This window comes from Leguminivora glycinivorella, chromosome 11 (genome assembly GCF_023078275.1).
Source record: "Leguminivora glycinivorella isolate SPB_JAAS2020 chromosome 11, LegGlyc_1.1, whole genome shotgun sequence".
Classification (NCBI taxonomy): Eukaryota; Metazoa; Arthropoda; class Insecta; order Lepidoptera; family Tortricidae; genus Leguminivora; species Leguminivora glycinivorella.
Genome location: NC_062981.1, coordinates 22803415 through 22825267, shown reverse-complemented (window position 1 = coordinate 22825267; position 21853 = coordinate 22803415). Strand labels below are relative to the sequence as shown.

The following is a 21853-nucleotide window of genomic DNA, read 5'->3' as shown; positions in this document are numbered from 1 at the left end:
TACTTATTCGTGGCAAACAGAGGCCGAATCACGTGTTATGACTTATGCGACGTTCTTGCCAATGTCACTTCTCCCTATTCGCAATTCTGGACAATCTGAATTCTACGCAATTAGTATTTCACCTCGTTCGCTATTGTGCACTGTTATTACTTGTGAACAGTGGCGATTCTTCCTGTTCGCGATTGTGCACGTTCTGAATTGCACACAGTAGTTTTTGACCTCATGCGCTATTGTGTACAGTCATTAATGTCATTATTTGTGTACAGTATAGTTTCTTCTTATTCGCAATTCTACGCAATTCGAATTCGACGCAATACGTATTTCACCTCATTCGTTATTGTGCAAGGTCATTATTTATATACAGTATAGTTTCTTCCTATTTGCAATTCTACGCAATTTGAATTCCACAGAATAGGTATTTCGCCTCATGCGCTAATTGTGCACAGTTAGATAGAAATAGAAAAATTGCGTAGAATACAGATTGTCCAGAATTGCGAATAGGAAAGAAGTGACATTGGCAAGAACGTCGCATAATCCAGAAAGAAAGGAAAAAAGCAAGGCAGTAAGGTGTACTTGTACCTACTAATAAGGCACACTTTAAACAATAATAAATTTAAATTATTTGGAATAGAACACGCCGATAAAAATAAAAGTGCAAAACGAAATATTGAATACAGTATAATTACATCAGTCAAGTTCTTAACACAGCTCCATACAAAACATCAAAATCACAGTCCATCACTTTACACGAATAAATATATTTGTCAGTTCAGAAGCTAGTTTTACCAAAGATGAAGTTACCGGCGGCGTTCTGGTCTTCGGAGGCAAAGTATTCCTTCCATAGGCCCTGGAACTCATCCCAGGACACATTGTCCTTACCCTTTGCCATCTTCTTGAAGGCTTCAACTGACTCAGCCTTGTTCAGACCAAAGGAAACGTAGACTGAAGAGAACTCCTCGCTATCGATGGAGCCGTCATTGCTCGCATCTTCTAGCTGGAAGATGAATTTGGAGTAAAGGTTCTGCCACTCCAGAGCAGAAGACGGATTCTTGGCGAAGTCATCCCACATGGCCACCCACTCATCAAACGAGACTTGTCCGTCATTATCAGCATCAGCGCGACTCTGCAGACCATCCCAGATCTTTAGCAAAGTCTCCTGAGTCTCCTTATACTTGGCATCTCCTGCTTTCCATCCACGAAGCGCGGAAATCTTCTCAATGGCCAGTTCGAAATCCTTCTTATCAATGCTTCCACTGCCGTTGGTGTCAAAGAATGCATTGAAGACGTGGAGGAGCTTCTTCTTTCTGAAGTCTGACACCATTTTGATGATTTGTTTTGAGCTGTGAAGAAGGCACAATGAGTAACAAGTCTCACCAGAACCTTTTATACGTTTTGAAAGACTGGAAAAGATATGGTTATCTGTTTTGTTTACGGTGTGACGCATAACAGCTCCGATTTCCTAGATCGCTATCTGACTGCATTGCAGGTACTGTTTGAGTAACTGATACTTGAAAGTGGAGTGTAAACAATGTATAATTAGTACATAGTTACTATTATCTACTGTATTATTGTTACATAACTTATGAAAGTGAGTTTCTTCTTATAGAAATGACTAATATTTGCTTGGAGTGAAAATAGGATGTGTCAATTGAATGGACTATTTATTATTTATTGAAAATTCTTCTTTTCTGTCTAAATAAATTATGAGTAATAGCATTAAAAATCTGCTTAGTAGAAATATTGTTATAATATATTTTTAAAAGCCTCGCATTAGGTACTTGTTTTGACTTAATTATTGGTCACAATATGATTCGACTGATATTTTTTTATTTCAGTCCGTTTCAATTTTATTGTCAGCAATTCTCAAATAAAGTTACTGTATTGTGAATACCACGAGTATTTTGATCCATTCACAGCATTCCGTCGTTACAATAAACATTTAGTTCATTTTAATTAACATTTAAATGAGTGAAAACACGCCAGTTTTATCAGATAATTAAATTCTTGTTAATTCCATGAGATGACGCGATTAAAACTGGTATGACGTCAATGCGAATTGTGTTTTCGGCGATCATTTTTTATTGTCAATAATTATATTAATATCACTCGTAACTAATAAACAATTTAAACAGTGTACAATACAGTCAATATCAAGTTAGGAGGAATAAATAGGCGTCAAGTATCTTCTGGCGAGGTTTTTTTTAGGTAGGAAGGCCTTGTCTGTCTAGGTAGAAATATTAGGCCAATCTAGAACCCTGTCTTATTAACAAAGTAGTTTTCACCACACCAACTGGTGAGGATTAATTTTGCTATTCGAAAACGGATAGCAAAATTGCATTTTATCCACATGAGTGCAAAGTAATTTCATACAAAATTTAACATTATTTCTTAAGCTAACTAGTGGATTTTACCTATAAATGATGATTTTGAACCATACATATTGAATAAAATGATGGATTCGATTTAGATAGATGTTTTATAATCAGTATTTTGTTCGTGTTGGTGTGGTGAACAATTGTGTGTTTCACTCGGTGGCAAAGTTTGTTTAACCTTCGTGCACTGAAATCCTCGCAACGCTCAAGATTCCACTTTATGAACCACTCACTACGCTCGCAGTTCAATATTGGAATCTTTCGCTTGCTCGGGTATCAATATTGGCACATACGGTTAAACAACAATTTTGCCCCCTTGTAAAACAAATAACTATTATTCGCCATAGAAGCTTTGACGCTTAGTGCGTTTTCACATTATCCGATCCGATATCGGATGTCGGACCGATATCCCGTACATTACAGACGCCATCTTGGATGTTTTCCATTGAAATTCCGACGACATCCGATATCGGATCGGATAATGTGAAAATGGACTTACTCTGAAAAGGTTCTACAATGGCCTAGGATTCAAAATGGTTGTAGATCTGTACCATGAAATTATTTCGATCCCTTATCGCGCTGTCACGTGCTTTATATTATGAAGTACCATCGCGCATTTAATTTACCAAGTGTTCTGGACTAACGATCACTCATAAGCAGTGACTAAGCGGTCATATTTCCTCTTCCATTTACCCTCTATCGTCCAACGACTAAAAATAACAACAGACAGGTTTCCTTAAACCGCTGGAATAACAAATTCAAAGTGAACCTTTTTTTTGTCAATTTATTTTTAAAAGACCTTTATAAAAATTACATATCGGCCCTGTCCACAGATGTCATATATACCATAGATCAAGCAAACGTATCTACTTAGCGTGTCAAATGAACTCAGTGAAATCCACTGAGTTGTCCGTCTTTACTCGCAGCTTGCAGCTTTCGGGCGTCAATTTTTGTAAGTTGAAGTCAACCAAAACATAAAAAATGCCTCGTTACGTGATATTCAATTGCAACAACACAAAAATTATGAACAATCAAGAGCCTGAGATATATTTAAAATTACAGGCAAGAATCAACTTCAGTACAAAATTTGACACGCTCGGCCCCTATACAAATATATGAATTTGTTTCTTCTATCTAAATTAAGTTCTGTGGCCCTGTCAGTCTGCTTTGCATACTCGTAGCCTCAAACCTCAAACTACATTGTTAAGAATAGCGTCCGCCAACCCATACAACATATTCGCTGTGTCTGAAGTTGGTTTACTCAAAAAAAGTGAACCTTAACACAATGTACAGTGGGTACGTAGCCAAATGCTCAAACGATAGTATAATTATCTTAGCATGCTATCTCTATCGCTCTTCCGTATTTAGAGCTAGACTGCGCTTCGATCTAGTGTCAACGATTGCCATTTCAGTCGAGCGTTTTAGTTTGTCTCAAGCGTTAGACTGATTGCCTTAAACCGCAAGGAAGACGTGTGTAAAACCGACCTTATGGATCGGTGATAGGGGCTGTGTGGAGTATGTTCGTTGGCAGTGTCCCTGGCGAGACAGATAGCCGCATCCGTCATGTCGGTTGCACGCCGTGCGAGATCCACGATCGTGTGCATGCGGCATTAATTCAATGTATTAATTTGAAGATACGATAAGATACCAACAAGCGCTGGTAGCCCAGCGGTAAGTACGTGCGACTTTCGTTCAGAAGGTCGCGGGTTCGAACCCCGGCTCCCACCAATTAGTTTTTCGGAATTTATGTGCGAAATCTCATTTGATATTTGCCAGTCGCTTTTCGGTGAAGGAAAACATCGTGAGGAAACCGGACTAATTCCAAAATGGTCTAGTTACCCTTCGGGGTGGAAGGTCAGATGTCAGTCGCTTTCGTAAAAACGCCGTACGCCAAATCTTGGGATTAGTTGTCAAAGCGGACCCCAGGCTCCTATGAGCCGTGGCAAATGCCGGGATAACGCAAGGAGGATGATGATGAATTTGAAGACAACACGTGCTCCACCGTAAATTCATCACCACTTACCATCATCACTTACCATCAGTGTGATCGTGGTCAAACGTATTATACAAGAAAACGTAAACTATTCATACAAAAAACACTCTAGTGTTTAAATTAAAGGAAAAATTCACACCTCCGGTGGGATACGAACCTGTGCCATTGCCGGTGCAATCTCTATGACCAACTTACCCTCCGTTCTTTCCTTGTTTTCCATTTTTCCTTTAATTTAAAAATATGTAAATTAGTGATGCACGGTGTCATCATCGTCCTTGCGTTAGCCTGGGGCCTGGGTTCCGCTTTGACAACTAATCCGTAGACATCTGACCTTCCAACCCGAAGGGTAACTAGGCCTTTTTGGGATTAGTCCGGTTTCCTCAGACGCACGATATATTATTATAGTTTTAAAACTATGTTAAAAGATAAAACAAGCCGGTTTGTCACCCCTTTTACTTGGAATGACTATTGATGATATCAATCAATGTAGATTATAAGATTTATAAGGAATAACTTTCCTTGATATGTATATCCTGATTATCCTGTCCCTGATGCGTAATGGTTTTTATCATAAAATCTTATCAAACGATTATAGTTCTCTTATCAATCTCAAAGCTTGCACTCTAAAAATTCCAATGTTTGCAAAGACACAACAACAATTACTATCCTTATCTGGCTAATGACTAATGTGTGAATTAACAATTGTACGTAGTATTAGCTGGACACCAAATGGATACAAACTTACAAGAAACACGAAAAATGGGGGTCTTCAAGAAGCAGGTAGATACTTACGGTTCTTCCAATCAGGTGCCTATATTTAAAAAAATCACTTCTGTAATCTTTTGAAAATTATTTTTCCCGTCACTAGCTCGGGAATACGCCTTTAATACCAGAGGGTAAAAACGCATTTTATCCACTTGTGGGTAAAGTAATTTGACCTTGAATATTGAATAAACAGAATAGAATAGAATAAACATTTATTCGTGAACACAGGCAAGATAAAATACACAATAACAACACGACAGAAAGGAATGAAGTGCCACGAAATGGCCTCATCTCAGCGTGTTGCTGTAGTCAAATTAGGTAACTGCTTTAAAATTGATAAAAGTAGGTGAATCTAGTAATGAAGATGATTTACCACCTGTGGAACTACTGGAAGCAGTGATAAACGCATTTTTTGCGTTGTAATTTCCTCGCTATAGTGAGGGGAAAAGTTTTTTATTATACACGGGTGCAAATGTATTTTATTTCTCGTATATTGAAAAACTCGCTAAGTTCAGGATTCTATTCTCGAACCTTCAACTATAGAATCCTTTCACTTGCTCGTTTTTCAATTCCACACTCGGCGTTAAAATACAACTTTGCCCCCTTGTATAACAAATAATTATTAATAATTAACGATTAATGAAGTATTCATTGGCCGTCCAGAGTGCAATATGTCCCGTATTTAAAAAAAAAACACTTCCTTATTATAAGCTACTGCCTGGGTATGATGCTTCCAATTGTATCACTTATCTATGTGGATAAAGCATCCGTCACGCTTTAGCAAGTATGTCAGTGTGAGAGTGACAGATGTCTTATCCACGTGGATAAGTGATAAAATTGGCAGCATGATACGCCTGACGCCCGCAGTGTGAGAGTGACCGATGTCGTAGTCACGTAGATATGTAAATAAGTAATAAAATTGGTAGCATAATACGCCGGCTGAACTGAAAGCTGTTATTTTCCAAACTTCCATTGATCGCAGGCGTTCAACGCTGCATAGATCTCAAAAACAAGCGTTTTAGTGTTGCACATACAAAACCTTCTCACATCCTTACAAGCTGCGATAAAAGAACGCTGTAATGGGTATAAGGGAGCTGATGCTACTCATTTGGCAAATTGCGGGGAACTCCACGAATATGGAATTTTTATGGCCGGTCTGTGCGTTACTGTTAATAAAAGTGCGAAGAGAAAACAATTCGATTGTGGAGAGAAGATTTATTTTTCCTAGGTTTATAGTAAATAACAATTCTGACGACCGGTCTGGCCTAGCGCGTAGTGACCCTGCCTGCTACGCCGCGGTCCCGGGTTCGAATCCCGGTAAGGGCATTTATTTGTGTGATGAACACAGATATTTGTTAGGTAGATATTTGTTTGCAGGAACTCAGGCAAAGATATATGTATGTGTTCCTGCAACACAAGTCTTCTTGAGCTTACCGGGGGACTCAGTCAATCTCTGGAAGAATGTCCTATAATATTTATTTATTTATTTATTCTAAAAGCACTGATAGGAATTGGATGTAGTGTAGTGTTTATTTACAAGATATACGTATGACTTTATCTAACATGGTAACAATATTTTTCTGGCTGATGGCAGTGGCCACCGTCTGCGTTCTAGCGCGAATTTATCTCTTGCCATTCCCCCTCACAAATCTCGTGGATACCACAAGTCTTTTGCTGTCCGTGCAGTGAAACTATGGAATGAACTGCCCGTCTCGTTTAGGCAGGCACAATCGGTCGCGTCGCTCAAGGAGAGGTTAAAGAAGCTATGGTTATCTGACTAATTTGCCTTGTTGCTTTGTATATATTTTGTGTTCCTTGTCAACTCTTTAGTGTATCTTTCACATTCCTTTTTGTGTGATATAGTTAGGTTTATCCTATTACTGTATGTGTATTTATTTATTTATTACTTATTTATATATTATTTGCCCATTGTCTTTATGGTACCATGTTGTACAAATTGCGGAATTTGTTACCCTCTTCAAGTTTTCTCTCTCATTTACTCAAAGGTTAACTGGAAGAGATCCCTCAAAGGGATAAGTTCGCCTTTGTACTTCACATCTTAATGTATGCTTTTTTTTTATGTGTTTTTGTACAATAAAGAGTTACTACTAATATTTTTCATCACACCATTTAAACAGGATCTTTTGATACTTCAAAAACGGATGACAAAGTTGCATTTTATCCACAAGAGTGCAAAGTAATTTAATACAAATTTTAATTTGGTGCCCAAAGCTAACTGGTAGAATTGACGTTAATATTTTCCTCGTGCTGTTGTACTGAAAAACATTGTTTTTTACTTGTTGGCCAAATACTTACCTTGAAACCCTAGCAACGCTCAAGATTCGACATTCTAAACCACTCGCTACGCTCACAGTTCAATATTGGAAACTTCCGCTTGCTGGGGTATCAATATTGGCACGTGCGGTATTAACAACTTTTCCCCCTTGTGAAACAAAATAAATAACTATTTCAACTCTTTATCAAATCATTTGTATACATAACTATAAGCTTTTGCCCACGGCTTCGCTCGCGTTAGAAAGAGATAAAAAGTGGCCTATGTCACTCTCTATCCCTCCAACGAACTCTAATTAAAAAATCACGTCATTTCGTGGCTCCGTTTTGCCGTGAAAGACGGACAAACAAACAGACACACACACTTTCCCATTTATAATATTATGGATTATGGATATGGATGGAGGGATGGATAGGTATGGCTGCTTTTTTAAAGACAGTATTATTTTCAGTGCACCAGCAGTTAGCAATCTTTCAACAAACGAAAATTACCAACAACAGTACAAAAACCTCAAAACACCACATTAATTAAAACTTTTGTGCACGTAGATAGTGCCCGATTTCTACACACCACTTATTTTAAGCCTTGGTGCGTTTTCACATTATCCGATCCGATATCGGATGTCGGACCGATATCCCATACATTACACGCGCCATCTTGAATTTTTTCCATTGAAATCCTTCCGACATCCGATATCGGATCGGATAATGTGAAAACGGACTTACACGTATATATTCAGGTTTTAATTTCGAATGTAGTCTGAGATATGGTGTAATAACCTATGTTGTTTCGTGTTGTTATACAGTGTGTAAATTCAATACTGGCAGCGATAATTCATTCGATGATGGGTCTTCAAAATGACTCGAAATACAGGGTGAAAAGAAAAGGACTGTTCAAACTTTGCACAGTGACCTATGAAGTCATAATGAACAATTTTTATTATGGTACCAATGCTGATATTCGAAAAAAAAATTGGCTGTTCCACAGAAATGAGTGGCGTCATGACAGTCGAAATGTCACAGCCAAATTTTTTGTTGCGGTTTCAGCATTGGTCCCATGATAAAAGTTGTTCATTATCGTATTACCGGCCCGCTGGACCGACGTCTTGCGGGTTTTTTTCAGTTTTTGTAATGAAACAAAGAGTGGGGAAAGTGTTCTGCTGCACTGAGGGGAGACTGGGGAGAGTTGATAAAGGGGGGACAACTATAAAACAAAACATAATGGTGCAAAAAGAACGAAAAGTTTATTCAATTTAAAGATGAATTTGTAAAAAACTGCCTTGAAACTAGAATACAGAATGAAATTATTTTGATCAGGTTACTCCCGTAATATTAGGTTACTCCAGTACTTAGTAAATAACTATTTGAAGAGCCTTTTTCCAGCTTTTCGCATAATTAAATCCTATTAGTATTTATTTGTCGAATGTGGGCTGGACTGGTAACCTGGTAGTATCACAATTTCATTTTCTTTCAAGTCTTTCAACCCCTTAACTGCCAAGAGTGGGCACTTCCATGTTCTAAACAACCCCGTTTGTATACAGGCATGAGTGTATAATAATATATTATGTATGTAGTTAATTATTTTGCTAAACCTGAGTGAGTTAAGATTTTGAGATTTTTTTGTGCAATTCTTCTTACTTACATCCAAAATTTTGTGAAATGCCCCATAATAGTACCTACATAACTAGCGAATTGTCTACTCGAATGTACCTTCTCTCTCACACACAGAATTTAGATACAATATGAAGTTTCTTCCATTCCAGTGCACACTATAAGTTCCAACAGAACCGGTAACAATCTATCAAAGTTGTAGAATGAAAGAAAAGCGAACGGTAACAGGGGACTGCACAAAGATATCCTTCTGGGGTGAGTTGCACTCGCTGGCTACGCGAGGCAGGGGCTAGAAGGACCAGTGACCGATTTTCATGAAACATGGCTAAGAACACTCCCGACTAATTCAGCTTTCAAACAAAAAAAACTAAATCTAAATCGGTTTTTCCTTTCGGGAGCTACGATGCTACAGACAGACAGACACGTCAAACTTGTAACACCCCGTCGTTTTTGCGTCGGGGGTTAAAAATGTTACCTACATTGACCTCGCAGGAGCGATGGGAATACACCTCTGCTCAGGCAGAACGGGTCTTCGCCGTACAATTCAACAAAAGTGCATGCAGGTAAACGTCTTTCATTTGATATTTGAGCTCAAGGATCTATGGTCGCTGGAAAGTAAAAAAATATGTTTAAATCTAGTCTCTCATCGCCTCCTTTCCCTTTGTGATTGTACCAAATTGCAACTCCAAAGAAACCTCACACTAGCATCTTCAAGCTTTGGACGTATAGTCAACGTTATATTTTTGTGTCATTCATCACGTGACTTTTTTATTTAACAAGATTATAACTACGAAGACAGACAATAAAGCTCTACTAACATAATATTCTGAAAAACTACATACGTTCGGCTACATCCTAAGTAAGCTCAATATACACAATACGAGTACATAACATGTTTATTTAGAAAGCCTCTGACCTCTTGTCACATTAACGTCTTGTTTGAAATGTCATATATATATTCTCCCGGCCGATTTCGACCACGGCGACTGTTTCAATCTCCATTTCATTGGTGCGCTCGCATGTGACTCGCATAGCCAAGTTTGTTTATAAATACCCGTGCACATGACGGGCAGCAAAGCACACCATTGACATAATTATAAGTAATAGCCGCTGGTGGACGGGCTTTTAGCTCATCCCGTCTGATGTCCAGATCCTTAAGTCGACGGGATTCAAAATCGGTAATTTGTTTAGCGACGAAAGATCTCCATACCGGGCGGTCGGCCGCCTGCTTCTCCCACAAAAATGGGTCCACGTGGCAGTTCTTCATATGGCGCTTAAGCACATCCCTATACCTGAGAAGCTGTCCGCCATGCTTTCGCTTGCCCTCCTCTAACTCTGAGTAAAAGATGCGCTTAGCCACGTGACCCTCAGCCATCCTTGAAACGTGGCCGCCCCAACGAAGTTGTCGTCGCATATATAAGATTCGATCCCACCTACTTTGGCCCTTCGCAAAACTTCGGCGTTCCGTATGCGATCGGAGCAGCTGATCTTTAAGATTTTGCGAAGGCATCTCAGGTGGAATCTATCTAAAGTGCGGATGTGAAGGCGATATACGGTCCACGTTTCAGAGGAGTATAAAATGTTAGGAAGGACAACAGCCATATAACATAGAGATCTTTGTCGCTAATGTCAGATCATGTGAACTGAATACCTTTGCATCCAGCTTACCAAAGGCCGCAGCAGTGGCGCCAATACGGTTAATTTCAGAGTCAAGGTCACGTGTAGAGGTTACAGTTCTCCCCAGGTAGCGGAAATGTCATACGAAATTGTCAAACGATTAAAAGCGACAAGGTACAGAAATCATCACATATTTATGCCGGTGACTGTCCCTATGTACTCGTACAAATATGATACTCGTAGTCACCGGCCACACCGGTTACAGCTATAATATTGTCCACAATACAAAGCTAATATAGTTTCCTAGCCGTATGTAACCACTAAGTAACCAGAAACAAAAAAAAATATATTTCTGAATAACAAATATTCTCTAGGGCGCTGCATATTTTTAGCCCATCATCCTCCACTTACAGCATGTTAATTTACATGATAATACAAATCTAGTTTCCTAGCCGTATCTAGGCAGAGTCTGTGTATTTCTGAACAACAATATTCTCTAGGGCGCTGTATATTTTTAATCCCGCGGCTGCGACCCCATTGCGCGCCGCTAATCCCGGGGCGTGGACGCGGCTCCATGGTCACACGTTATTTTTATACAGATGCAGTGCGAAAAGCTTTACCTTCGCCACACCTCGGACACTGGCGATCAAATATATGAAAGAGGCGCGTTCCTAGCACACAGTCTAAGCTCGTGTAGGTGAACGCGTACTATTATGCTTGTATGAGTGAAATATGACAGGTTGACTGTTCGCGTTTTCGACAGGCGGTAACTGTGAGGTAACCGAGAGGGGGTAGGCGGCACTTTCAGCGGGGAGCGGGAGTGACCATACTGTACGATAGTACTCTTTATTATACTGTGCCTTCGCATTTTTCCGGAAACGTTCGTATTTGTCACGCTAGTTCATACAACGTCAGTACGTAGTGAGACTGACTGAAATAGTTTTAGAAATAGCAGTTCCGTAAATTTACGAAGGAAATTCTTTTCGCACTACATCTGTACGACATTTAACAAACTTCAGTGGCCTGTTTCACGACAGTGACAATTGTCGCCCGACAGTGACACTTACCCGTTTAACAAGGAAATATTGACGCTGCGCTGAGTAATAATGTTACGTATCAATCAACCCAGAAATAGGCACACAATTGTCAGTGTCAAGTGTCAATCAGAGTCAATACCTACAGAAACTTAAAATAAGTTAGTGCGTTTTCACATTATCCGATCCGATATCGGATGTAAGACCGATATCCGTTACATTTAAGCCGCCTGCCGCCATCTTTGATTTTTGCTATTGAAATCCTTCCGACATCCGATATCTGATCGGATAATGTGAAAACGCACTTAAGGTTTCGCGACTTTTGTCCACATGTGCAATGGAGTTTTAACTATAAAACTCCCGTGAGACTCGGACATATTTAAAAATATTCTATATTTTACTCACGTCACGTATTAAGTCGATATAACGCTCGACATGTTTCACTCCATTTCCGAGGAGCTTGTTTTGGAGGGTGCGCCAGCAGCCACCCGCAGTATGCGCCGCGTTCTCGTGTAGAGGCGGGATCATTACTTTTGAAAAAGCTCCTCGGAAATGGAGCGAAACGTGACGAGCGTTATATCGACTTAATACGTGAGTAACCCGCTTAAAATATTTTTAAACATGTGCAATGGAAACCCACAGCGCCTCGATCGTGCAAGCTGCGTGCTATTTGCTATCCTACTTACTGCGTTAAGGCAGCGTGCATTACAATACGTGCCCGTCTTGCCTGCTCGGTTTGCTTAATGGATAAGCTAGAGATAACTAATGAATCTACGGTTGTACTCACGTTATTATATCGCTATTGCTGCAACATGTTTCGGGCCAATTTGGAGGCCCCTCTTCAGGCATAAGGAGTTCACGGTCACGGTCACGGACGGAGTTTAGCCGCCGCGTGAACTCCTTATGCCTGGAGAGGGGCCTCCAAATTGGCCCGAAACATGTTGCAGCAATAGCGATATAATAACGTTAGAAACTCTAGGTCCATGGAGTCCCAGCGCGAACAAGTTGTTCACAGAAATCGCGAAGCGTCTGGTTGAGGTAACTGGTGACCGAAGAGCTGGCGACTTCCTCGCACAACGTATCAGCATTGCGATATCCTTGGTACAATGCCTCAAGGGTCTATTTTAGACATTAGCTAGCTTTTAAGTTTAGTCTTAGTTTCTTATGTAATTATGTAAATATGATCATGTAAATAAAGAGATTAAAAAATTAAAAAAAGGGTTCCATGAAATATAACGTCAGTAGAATCGTAGATTCATTAATTATTTAAATACAGATATGTCTCACGAAAGTTTAACTTCTAATATTAATAACTTATTTTGCTATCTTGTAAATAATGAATTAATTGGTTTTGAATAAATTATGCTAACTCTTAAAAAAAAAACTTCTAATATACAACGATACGTCAAAATTTTAAGCACCTCAATAGGTAAATTAGCTTAGGCACAATTATTTCTTTACAACATAGACTGAATGTCTTTTGTCTTTCCATATATAAATCAGCACTGACGTTACATAAATTAGATGAATGAAAATAATTTGAGTCCTGGAGAAGGATAAACAATAGTGCTTCTTATCTCGGATATAATTCCAAAGGTATTGAGAGAAGAACAGATTTTATCATAAAATTACCACTTGGAAACTTGACTCTGGCAAGGTGGCTGATCAAAGCTAGTAGGTTACAGTTTATGCATGCATAACTCGTGCGACGATGTAAAAACGTATGACTAGTTATTGGACTAGAATGAAATAAGACTTGTTCATTATTTTCGAAGTATGTAAAGATTTAGTATCTAATACCTTTCGGTAAGTAGGTATAAACACAGCTCTGCAGCAGTCTCAACTCTCGACTTGAGTGCTATTATGATGTCTCTTACGGTACCGTTAAAGCTATTAATTGCTGAACCAGCCGCCGGTCGTATTGTAAATGATCGCGGAGTGCTGCAGGGTTCCCATCGTTCGCCAAACGACAGAGTCGGGTATTCAAGCGATTCTTTCTAAAGTTTATATATATCTGATAGAGGATATGAGAAAGAAGGAAGTGAGTGTTGAGATGACGAAAGATAAAGAGGAATGGAAGAGGACGACAAGTTGTACCGACCCCACATAAGGGTAGGAAGAAGAAGAAGATATATCTAATAGTACCTCCTGGTAGATTGGGATGGACCTTTATTAACAACGTATAATTTTCAAAGTTTCTTAAGACGCAATATCAGGGTGCCTTAATAGCCTTGCGAGGTGACCGTCGCTTAGGCTACAATTAACGACACGCTTTGTATATTGTGCATGCGGCACACGGCAGTAATATTGCTTCTAATGATTAGCTTAGAGATGGCCAAAGGTCACTAGTCCTTGTATCATCATCATCATCGTCGTCCAAACCATATCCGGCTATGGCGACTCCTTGTTAGTCCATGTGGTCTGAGTTTTGGTTTTGGTGGGCTCTTCAATGACTCGCAAAACCGAACTTGGTTTTAAACGTGCGATTACACGGAGCACAATATAACTGGCCAGCTGTGTTATATGTGTAAGTGTAGGACGGCTTTGGTCTGATCTTCCGGGAATGGCGTTTAGCGTCAAGGTTTTTTAAACGCTCGGGGGCGAGCAATGTCGATAGTCCTTGTATGATAGATTACTCATATGAGAGATAATTTCTGGTTAAAGACATTTATTAACTCAAAAGAAATAATTACATTTCACTTAATGAGTAAAGGTATTTTACAAATGTAGTGAGTGTGTTAATTTAGACCTATGCGACTGTGACCTGGGTGGCCGAGAGGATACACGCATCTGCCGAGATTGCAGAGTACGCTGGTTCAATTCCAGCCTCAGGCACTGGAGCCCTAGGTCAGTTTTTCTTTCATAATGTGTAATTTAATTGAGTTTTAAGTTTATTGCTTATAATTTTATTGACTTAATCGCGTAAACACTTACATCGCGCGGCTAGAAGATGTTGGTGCAAGTCCTCGCCACTGGCAACACATGATATAAACGTGTGTTTTTTTATTTATTTAAAATTAAAGTTGTGTTTGAACGAGCTAAACTGAAACTAAATTAATGCAAATAAATATATTTCATTTCATCAAAATATTCGTAACGGAGACAGAATTCACAGAATATCGGTAAGGGCGGCAACGGCAGAATAGCGGGAGCATTTAATTACAGTTGTAAACTGTTATATTTCCCCATTTATTATTAGGAAAAAGAGCACCATCTGTTATAATTGATTTCAAACCAAAGCAAGCACGGTCGGGCGGACCGGGAGTGTGTTTCAGATTCTGGCCGTGGCGCCACTTCCGCGCGAAAGTACAGCTATCCTGCTTGCACTCGCTGGCTTGCAGTTCCGATACCGATATTGCCGGTTTCGTTATCAACATTTTCGAGTTGAGTCATGTGGGAGTGGGACCGATCGGTACGTTCGTTCGGCTGCGTTCCGTCTGCTCGTTGGAACCGGTTTGGTGAACTGTCAAACCGAGTCGGGCCGAGTTGAGCCTAACTCGGTTTGAACCGGGTTGACACATCTCTACTCGCCAGTCTACCCGTGACCACGAACAATCGAACATAGATGTTCGAAACGTCGGGCCAAATATAAATGTTAGTTTGTAATGTTTATAAGTACGCGATTGCCCCATTTAGTTCTAAAATTATGAGTGTGTTAGTTTAAATCAATACGTATAGTTTATTGCTTTTTGTACGCCACGGATCGTAAACGAGTGACATGTTGGTTATGCACCCAGTTGTGCTCGACTAGCTCTCGTACAGAAAGAATACCATTCCTCAGTTTAACCGCCGTCGTAAAAGTCAGTAATTATCAGAATGGGCTCTGCTGCGGCGTCTGTTCCACCGTGGCCTGCATTTTTGAGCCTGTGTGCCATCTTAGGATGCCCCTTAGACCGTTTTCGGAAGGATTTCAATTTCAATAGAAAAAAATGGCGCCTGTAATGTATGGGATATCGGTCCGACATCCGATATCGGATCGGACAATGTGAAAACGCACTTACTTGAGAATTTTCTATAATTATGGTTACCGTAAACCATGGGCATGTGCAACTCCCTGGAACCTTGCCATCCCTGATAAACTGATGATCCCTGATGGCACTTGTTAGTGCGTAGGTAGTTGAAATTACCTCTAGTTTCTACTTCGAAGGCTACTTTGGCAAAAATGTTGTCGTATGAAATGATTAGTTCTAAATTATTTTCATTCTATATGTCCGGATATGCTTTCTGTATGTATATTTAATTATTTACGTTGCAATTCTCGACTGATACTCGTCTAATTTTGTGACCATGTTCAATGATCAAAGATTTCTTACCGATTCTATTTTTGGCAATTTTCCAATGAATGTCAGAGCCAGATTTATTCACTTTTATGCAAGGTCTACCGCTCACAGTGCCACTAATACTGTGGCATCATCCCATGCCAAATGTGTCCTGCAATATGGTCGAATTTCTGTTCGAACGTCTGATATTTTATATGAAACATACTCGTGTCACATGAAGCATAGGATCCCTTTGTGATGGATCCTATGCTTATATATAAATTTGAAAAACACTGTCGAGACTTAAAGCAAAGACAATGTTCCAGGCCAGTGTGGAGCGCGATGCACTCCGCGAATGCACTCGGCGACGTAATCGCTCCAAATGACCCGCGACGAGTGCATGCTCTTTATAAACCTACAGAAAACAACTGCCTTTCTAAGATAACTGTACCTACATCGATCGGGGAAAATGTACTTAGATGGCAGTCTCAACAAAATCACATTATCATTTACAAAATACAATAGTTAAAGTCCCACTAGATGTCGTTGATAAACTGTCATATAAAAGCTGCCTCACGCTGTTAAGATTTTTCTGCAATACTATAAGTAGCTAGTTTGATTATGGAATAAACGAGTTTTAAGTTGTCAAGAAAGTGTTTATTTACAAAAGGTAGGAAGTGCAGTGCAGTATAGTGAGTGAACAGTGCTAGACCGCCAGTTGTAAAAACATGGAAGCGTAAAGCGGACGAGCGTGTGCAGTGCGTGTGTCTGTGTTTATCTAGGTATTACGCTTTATGCCACAATCATAGTTTCTGTTCCACCATGGAAGTATTGTTAGAAAAACCGGATCCTGTTCGTAGTGAAATCGTCGTACGCAACGCTTGTACGGACGATGTGTCAGATGTGTACGACATTATCAAACTGGTAGGCAAATATAACGTTATCTGTGTCAACATGGGTACTTGAGGTATTAAACGACTTTATTGCTTATACGCTAAGGTTGTGGATATATGTTTTTGGCACTTTATCCAAATGTATATTTAGTTCGATCTTGACTGTATTGTACCTATCTTACTATTTTATTATGGATACTTTTAGCCCTTTTGTTTTGTTAATAACACTTTGTATCGATTAATTATGAAATAAAGTTTAAATAAATATATAAAATCTTATATGTACTTATTTAATTTAATAATGACAGATTCACAGATTTAGATAGTTAACACACTATTTTATGACAAGCTCAAGATACTTTTCCCGGATTGGAATTGATTTCTTATTCCACCCAAAATGTTAATTTGGCAACTTCTCAAATCTTAAAGGCCGGCAACGCACCTCCAACTCTTCTGGTGATTCGGGTGTCCATGGGCGACAGTGATCGCTTACCATCAGGCGACCAGTCTGCTCGTTTGCCTCCTACCGCATACAAAATAATAATAATAATGATCATTTTGTTTTTGTTTTTTACTTACAGGAAATCCCCGATGTCAATTATCCTCCTCTCAAAGGTAAGTTCTGTGACTTCTGTGTTTATGATTCATTGACATACAAAATCATAAATAAGTACTAACGCATTAAGAACCGTATGCTTTCGTAATAAAGTTGATTTATGAATCGTTGGTGAAAAATAAGATTGAACTTGTATGGCGTAATGAATTAATGATACTGACCGACTTTCGTTCTTATCAGTTGTCGTACAGTCACCGGCATATAAGTGATAATTTATGTACCTTATCGCTTTAAATCGTTTGACATTCGTATGACATTTCAAACAAGACGTTAATGTGACAAGGTACAGAAATCATCACATATTTATGCCGGTGACTGAACGTAACCAAATGCACAAGCGCTTACGATAACATCGTTATCGTAGCTCTGAATAGATGAATAAATGAGTAATTCATAATAGAATAGATGAGTAATTCATACATTTTATTAATTACCTAATTAGTTAATCTATTGGACGAATATTTGGTCAATTTAGAAAACAATATTTACCAGTAAAAAAATATAGGTACGCTACAACCATGTCAAAATGACAAGCAGTAAGAATAACATCACTGTGACATAGTTCTACAGTGGCCTAGGGTTCCAATTGGTTAACTGTACAGAAATCATCAGTTATGTATTTATACCGGTGACTGTGCCATGTATTTTTCGTCTGTAATTTTCAACTTTTTTTGCCAGATTTCACTAGAGATGGCTTCGAAACGTCTCCCCCATGGTTCCACGTACTGGTCGCAGAGCGAGACCGCAATATCCTCGGTTGCGCACTGTACTACCACTATTACTGGGCCCGCCCGTCGCCGCCTGGCCGTGCGTTAGTGCTGCGTATGATCTGCGTGCGTAAGAGTGTAAGGCGGTGTGGTGTGGGGACCAAACTCTTTAGGGAGCTGTGCAGGGTGAGTACCTAACAGTGGCGGAGCGTCGATACAACTCGATTCCTAACGGGTTCCCCAAAATTCTCTAGTATCTGTAGAAGTCCATACAAAACAGATTCCAAAAACCCCTCCGGCTTTACCAACGAAAATTTTCACGCCCCGCCACTGGTACCTAATGCTTACCATAAAATCCACAGGTTATTACACCTATTAGGGCAAAACGGTTAGACCACAGTTATTTTAGAAGAAACGGTTTTAGGAAAATAGAGGGATATTACTGGGCCCTCCGTCGCCCCCTGAGCGTGCGTTAGTGCTGCGTATGCTGTGCGTCTGCACGTGTAACTGAGAGTGTGAGCGTGACAGAAAGGTAGCAACAGTGCGGGGACCACACTCTTTCGAGAGTTTTGCCCGGGTTAGTGCTTAACAGCAGCGGCTGATCCCACAGGCTTGCCTAAAATTGATTAGGTACTAGTATAGTACCTAACTACTACCTAATTTAACCTACTAGGTTTCTTTTTACTCAGTGTTGCCTAGCAGAAGTTTTCACCAGCCGCCACCGGTGCTTAATTCATAATCTCCATTGTCTACTCTGAACTTTCTAATCTAATTTATGGCAGATATTCTCCAAATATATCAACAGCAGTCAATTTAAGGTGGCAGTGAAAGAGAACGCTCAGCTAAACTGGACGCATCCTGCTGGCGATCCTGCGGCGGCTTTCTTCGCGCAGTTCAATCCTGACTTCAGTGAAGACTTTGACGGGACCTACGGCTTGCGGATAAACCCTAAAACTGTTCGGGAAATTGCAGCAAGGTACACATTTTTATTGTTAACATATTATTTTATCTACGCATAGACGTAACGCTAAAATTAAAATTTCGTGCATCGTAAAAAGTAAAGTAAGTACCTATTTAATTAGGTAATTTATTTCACCTTATTTCTACGGTTCCTCATGCAGTTGAACATAAGATCAGACAACATGGCGACGTTGCAGTTGGCCCAATTAGGTACGGTCACGGACTTTAATTGTTGATCCACTTCTAGCTCATTTTATTCTGGATATCTCATAGTAAAGCTATTACGTTCCAGTATAAAATGAGCTAGAAGTGGCTCAACTAGGTACTCATAAAAGTTGCAAGCGGTTAGCAGGTAACCGTCGGTATCAGCCCTAATGGAGAGCTTACAGATATACTAGATGAGGCGGTATAGCCATAGTACCTATTCTTTATTATACTGTGGTACAGCAGAGCGTATAATATGTAACTGATTATAATAAAACATTGTGTAGAACTCTCATAAACATTTGACAGTTTTTGCTAGTAATTAAAATAATCAATATAACGTTTTTTTTACAGCAAACTCCACAAAAATAATGATATTTCCATTCAGCTGGCGCGAAAAGAGGACATGGCAGAACTTAGTAAGATGATACATGTGAGTTTTGTTGGTTTTTTCACGTCATAGACGGTAGACCAAGGCAATTCGGAGAACATGATTAAAAATAAGTAGATTTTTAAAACGGTTTTAAATCCAAGCCAAAAAGTCGCTTGGCATAAGCGATTTTCAACTTTCCATCCAGCTTATCTGCTTTAATTGCTGATTTTCATAGAAGCAGTCTTCAAGGCGTATCGTTTAATATATTTCAATGTTTTCAGGAAATATCAGTGATAAGAGAAACTTTGTACGGTCGTCATCTAAAGGAAAAAGGTACGTGTTTTAATGTCAATCGCATAATCAACATGTGTCTTTGAATTTCTAGCCTTAATTTTGCTTTCGAAATTATTTATATCAACGGTTAACGGGTAACGGTAGTTAAACACATTAGGTAAACCCTATTGCAACTTAGTATACTTAGTGCTTAATAATCATTTTACTATAAAACTCCCGTGAGACGTGAGACTCAAACATACTTATTTAAAACCGGCCAAGATCGTGTCGGGCCACGCTCAGTGTAGGCTTCCGTAGTTTCCCGTATTTTTCTCAAAAACTACTCAACCTATCAAGTTCAAAACAATTTTCCTAGAAATTCTTTATAAAGTTCTACTTTTGTGATTTTTTTTATATTTTTTAAAGATATGGTTCAAAAGTTAGAGGGGGGGGACGCACTTTTTTTTCCTTTAGGAGCGATTATTTCCGAAAATATAAATAATATCAAAAAACGATCTTAGCAAACCCTTATTAATTTTTAAATACCTATACAACAATATATCACACGTTAGGGTTGGAATGAAAAAAAAAATCAGCCCCCACTTTACATGTAGGGGACTACCCTAATAAAACATTTTTTTCCATTTTTTATTTTTGCACTTTGTTGGCGTGATTGATATATATATTGGTACCAAATTTCAGCTTTCTAGTGCTAACAGTTACTGAGATTATCCGCGGACGGACGGACGGACAGACAGACATGGCGAAACTATAAGGGTTCCTAGTTGACTACGGAACCCTAAAAAGGACCCAGCTAAGTGCAGCAAGGGTTCAAGCTGTTGTTGCTGCTGCTGCTGGCTGGACACCTGTCCCTGTGTAATTCCAATTCCACCCTTATGCTTCCTTCACAGATTTGATAGAAGATGGTTTCACCAGCTCGCCCTGGTTCTTTGCGCTCATAGCACGGCGAGAGGGTTCCGTGGTGGGCACAGCCGTCGGCTCCAGGCTGTACTGGGAGCGAAGCCTTGACATGCAGAGTTTGTACGTGCGCCCTGAGGCGCGCCGGTGCGGCTTGGCTAAGCTGCTTATTGTTCAATTTTGTCGAGTAAGTTTAAAGGACACAATTCACACAATACTTCCACAATAGATACCTACTTTGTGAAGTTCAAGACCTTCAAATGAAGTGTGTCTTTTGAAAAGAGCTTATTTTTAAAGAGCATACAAAAATATAGGTACCTACTGCCGTCAGTAAGGACCGCGCGGGACCGTTCCCGCGGTGGATATTGGTACAGCATCACGTACATACAGACGCAGCTTAAAAATCATCATTAGTTCTAAAGAAAAACCTAAAGTCATCATTAGTTCTAAAGACCTATTGAGGATTTTCCATTGCAAACAGAGATATTGTTAATCTTTCGTTTTTGTTGCACTACCACACTTCTGCGACCTGACGACTGAGCCTCGTGTATTTCACGTGATCCTTCCTATTTCTTCTGTGTACATTAGTCCATCCATCCGTCTCTTCGACTCGAGGAATCCTGTCACACCTGTAATATTCAGGATGTTCTCTCCAAGATCCAGGATATTGCACTGTAAATAGCCAATCCTTTGCATTCGAGCAACGCATAAGATACCGCATAGGCTACCTTCAATGTTGGTAGTATTTTAAGTACCTACTTACCAGACGCTTCCTCTATTCCAGAAAGCTGAGGAAGAAGGCATCGAGCACGTGGATTTCCACGTGCACCCTATCAACACAGAAGCGTCGGCGCTTTACGACAGCTTCGGAGCTCAGAAGCTGTTCGATGACCACGGCTCTTTTCGTCTGGAAGTTGATAAGATTGAGCAAATTTTAGCAGAAAAATAAACATTATCTGAATTTTA

At 39.6% G+C, this 21853-nt stretch overlaps 2 protein-coding genes across 4 annotated transcripts; one reads left to right on the top strand and one right to left on the bottom strand.

The window, feature by feature from the left end:
- Positions 1-662: 662 nt before the first annotated feature.
- On the bottom strand, positions 663-1360 carry LOC125231429 (calexcitin-2-like). The gene has a single exon (XM_048136884.1). The coding sequence runs from the start codon at positions 1319-1321 to the stop codon at positions 770-772; it is 552 nt and encodes a 183-aa protein (XP_047992841.1). The 5' UTR covers positions 1322-1360; the 3' UTR covers positions 663-769.
- Positions 1361-5047: 3687 nt separating this feature from the next.
- LOC125231234 lies at positions 5048-21849 on the top strand. Of its 3 annotated transcripts, none has more exons than XM_048136622.1 (8): positions 5048-5145; positions 17418-17451; positions 18131-18345; positions 18942-19135; positions 19678-19756; positions 19978-20029; positions 20881-21074; positions 21672-21849. In XM_048136622.1, exons 1-8 carry the CDS (start codon positions 5095-5097, stop codon positions 21834-21836), a joined length of 984 nt encoding a protein of 327 aa, XP_047992579.1. In that variant the 5' UTR covers positions 5048-5094; the 3' UTR covers positions 21837-21849. The 3 variants fall into 3 exon arrangements, with proteins under 3 accessions (XP_047992579.1, XP_047992578.1, XP_047992577.1); XM_048136621.1 differs by lacking the exon at positions 5048-5145 and adding an exon at positions 16644-16867 and having other exon boundaries at positions 18978-19135; XM_048136620.1 differs by lacking the exon at positions 5048-5145 and adding an exon at positions 16644-16867.
- The last annotated feature ends 4 nt before the right edge of the window (positions 21850-21853 follow it).

Bases quoted from the DNA above. Each gene is read 5' to 3' on its own strand.
- LOC125231429 (XM_048136884.1), bottom strand. From the start codon at position 1,321: ATGGTGTCAGACTTCAGAAAGAAGAAGCTCCTCCACGTCTTCAATGCA.
- LOC125231234 (XM_048136620.1), top strand. From the start codon at position 16,766: ATGGAAGTATTGTTAGAAAAACCGGATCCTGTTCGTAGTGAAATCGTC. The intron at 19,757-19,977 runs GTGAGTTTTGTT...CAATGTTTTCAG, and splicing joins AACTTAGTAAGATGATACAT to GAAATATCAGTGATAAGAGA. The intron at 20,030-20,880 runs GTACGTGTTTTA...CTTCCTTCACAG, and splicing joins TCGTCATCTAAAGGAAAAAG to ATTTGATAGAAGATGGTTTC.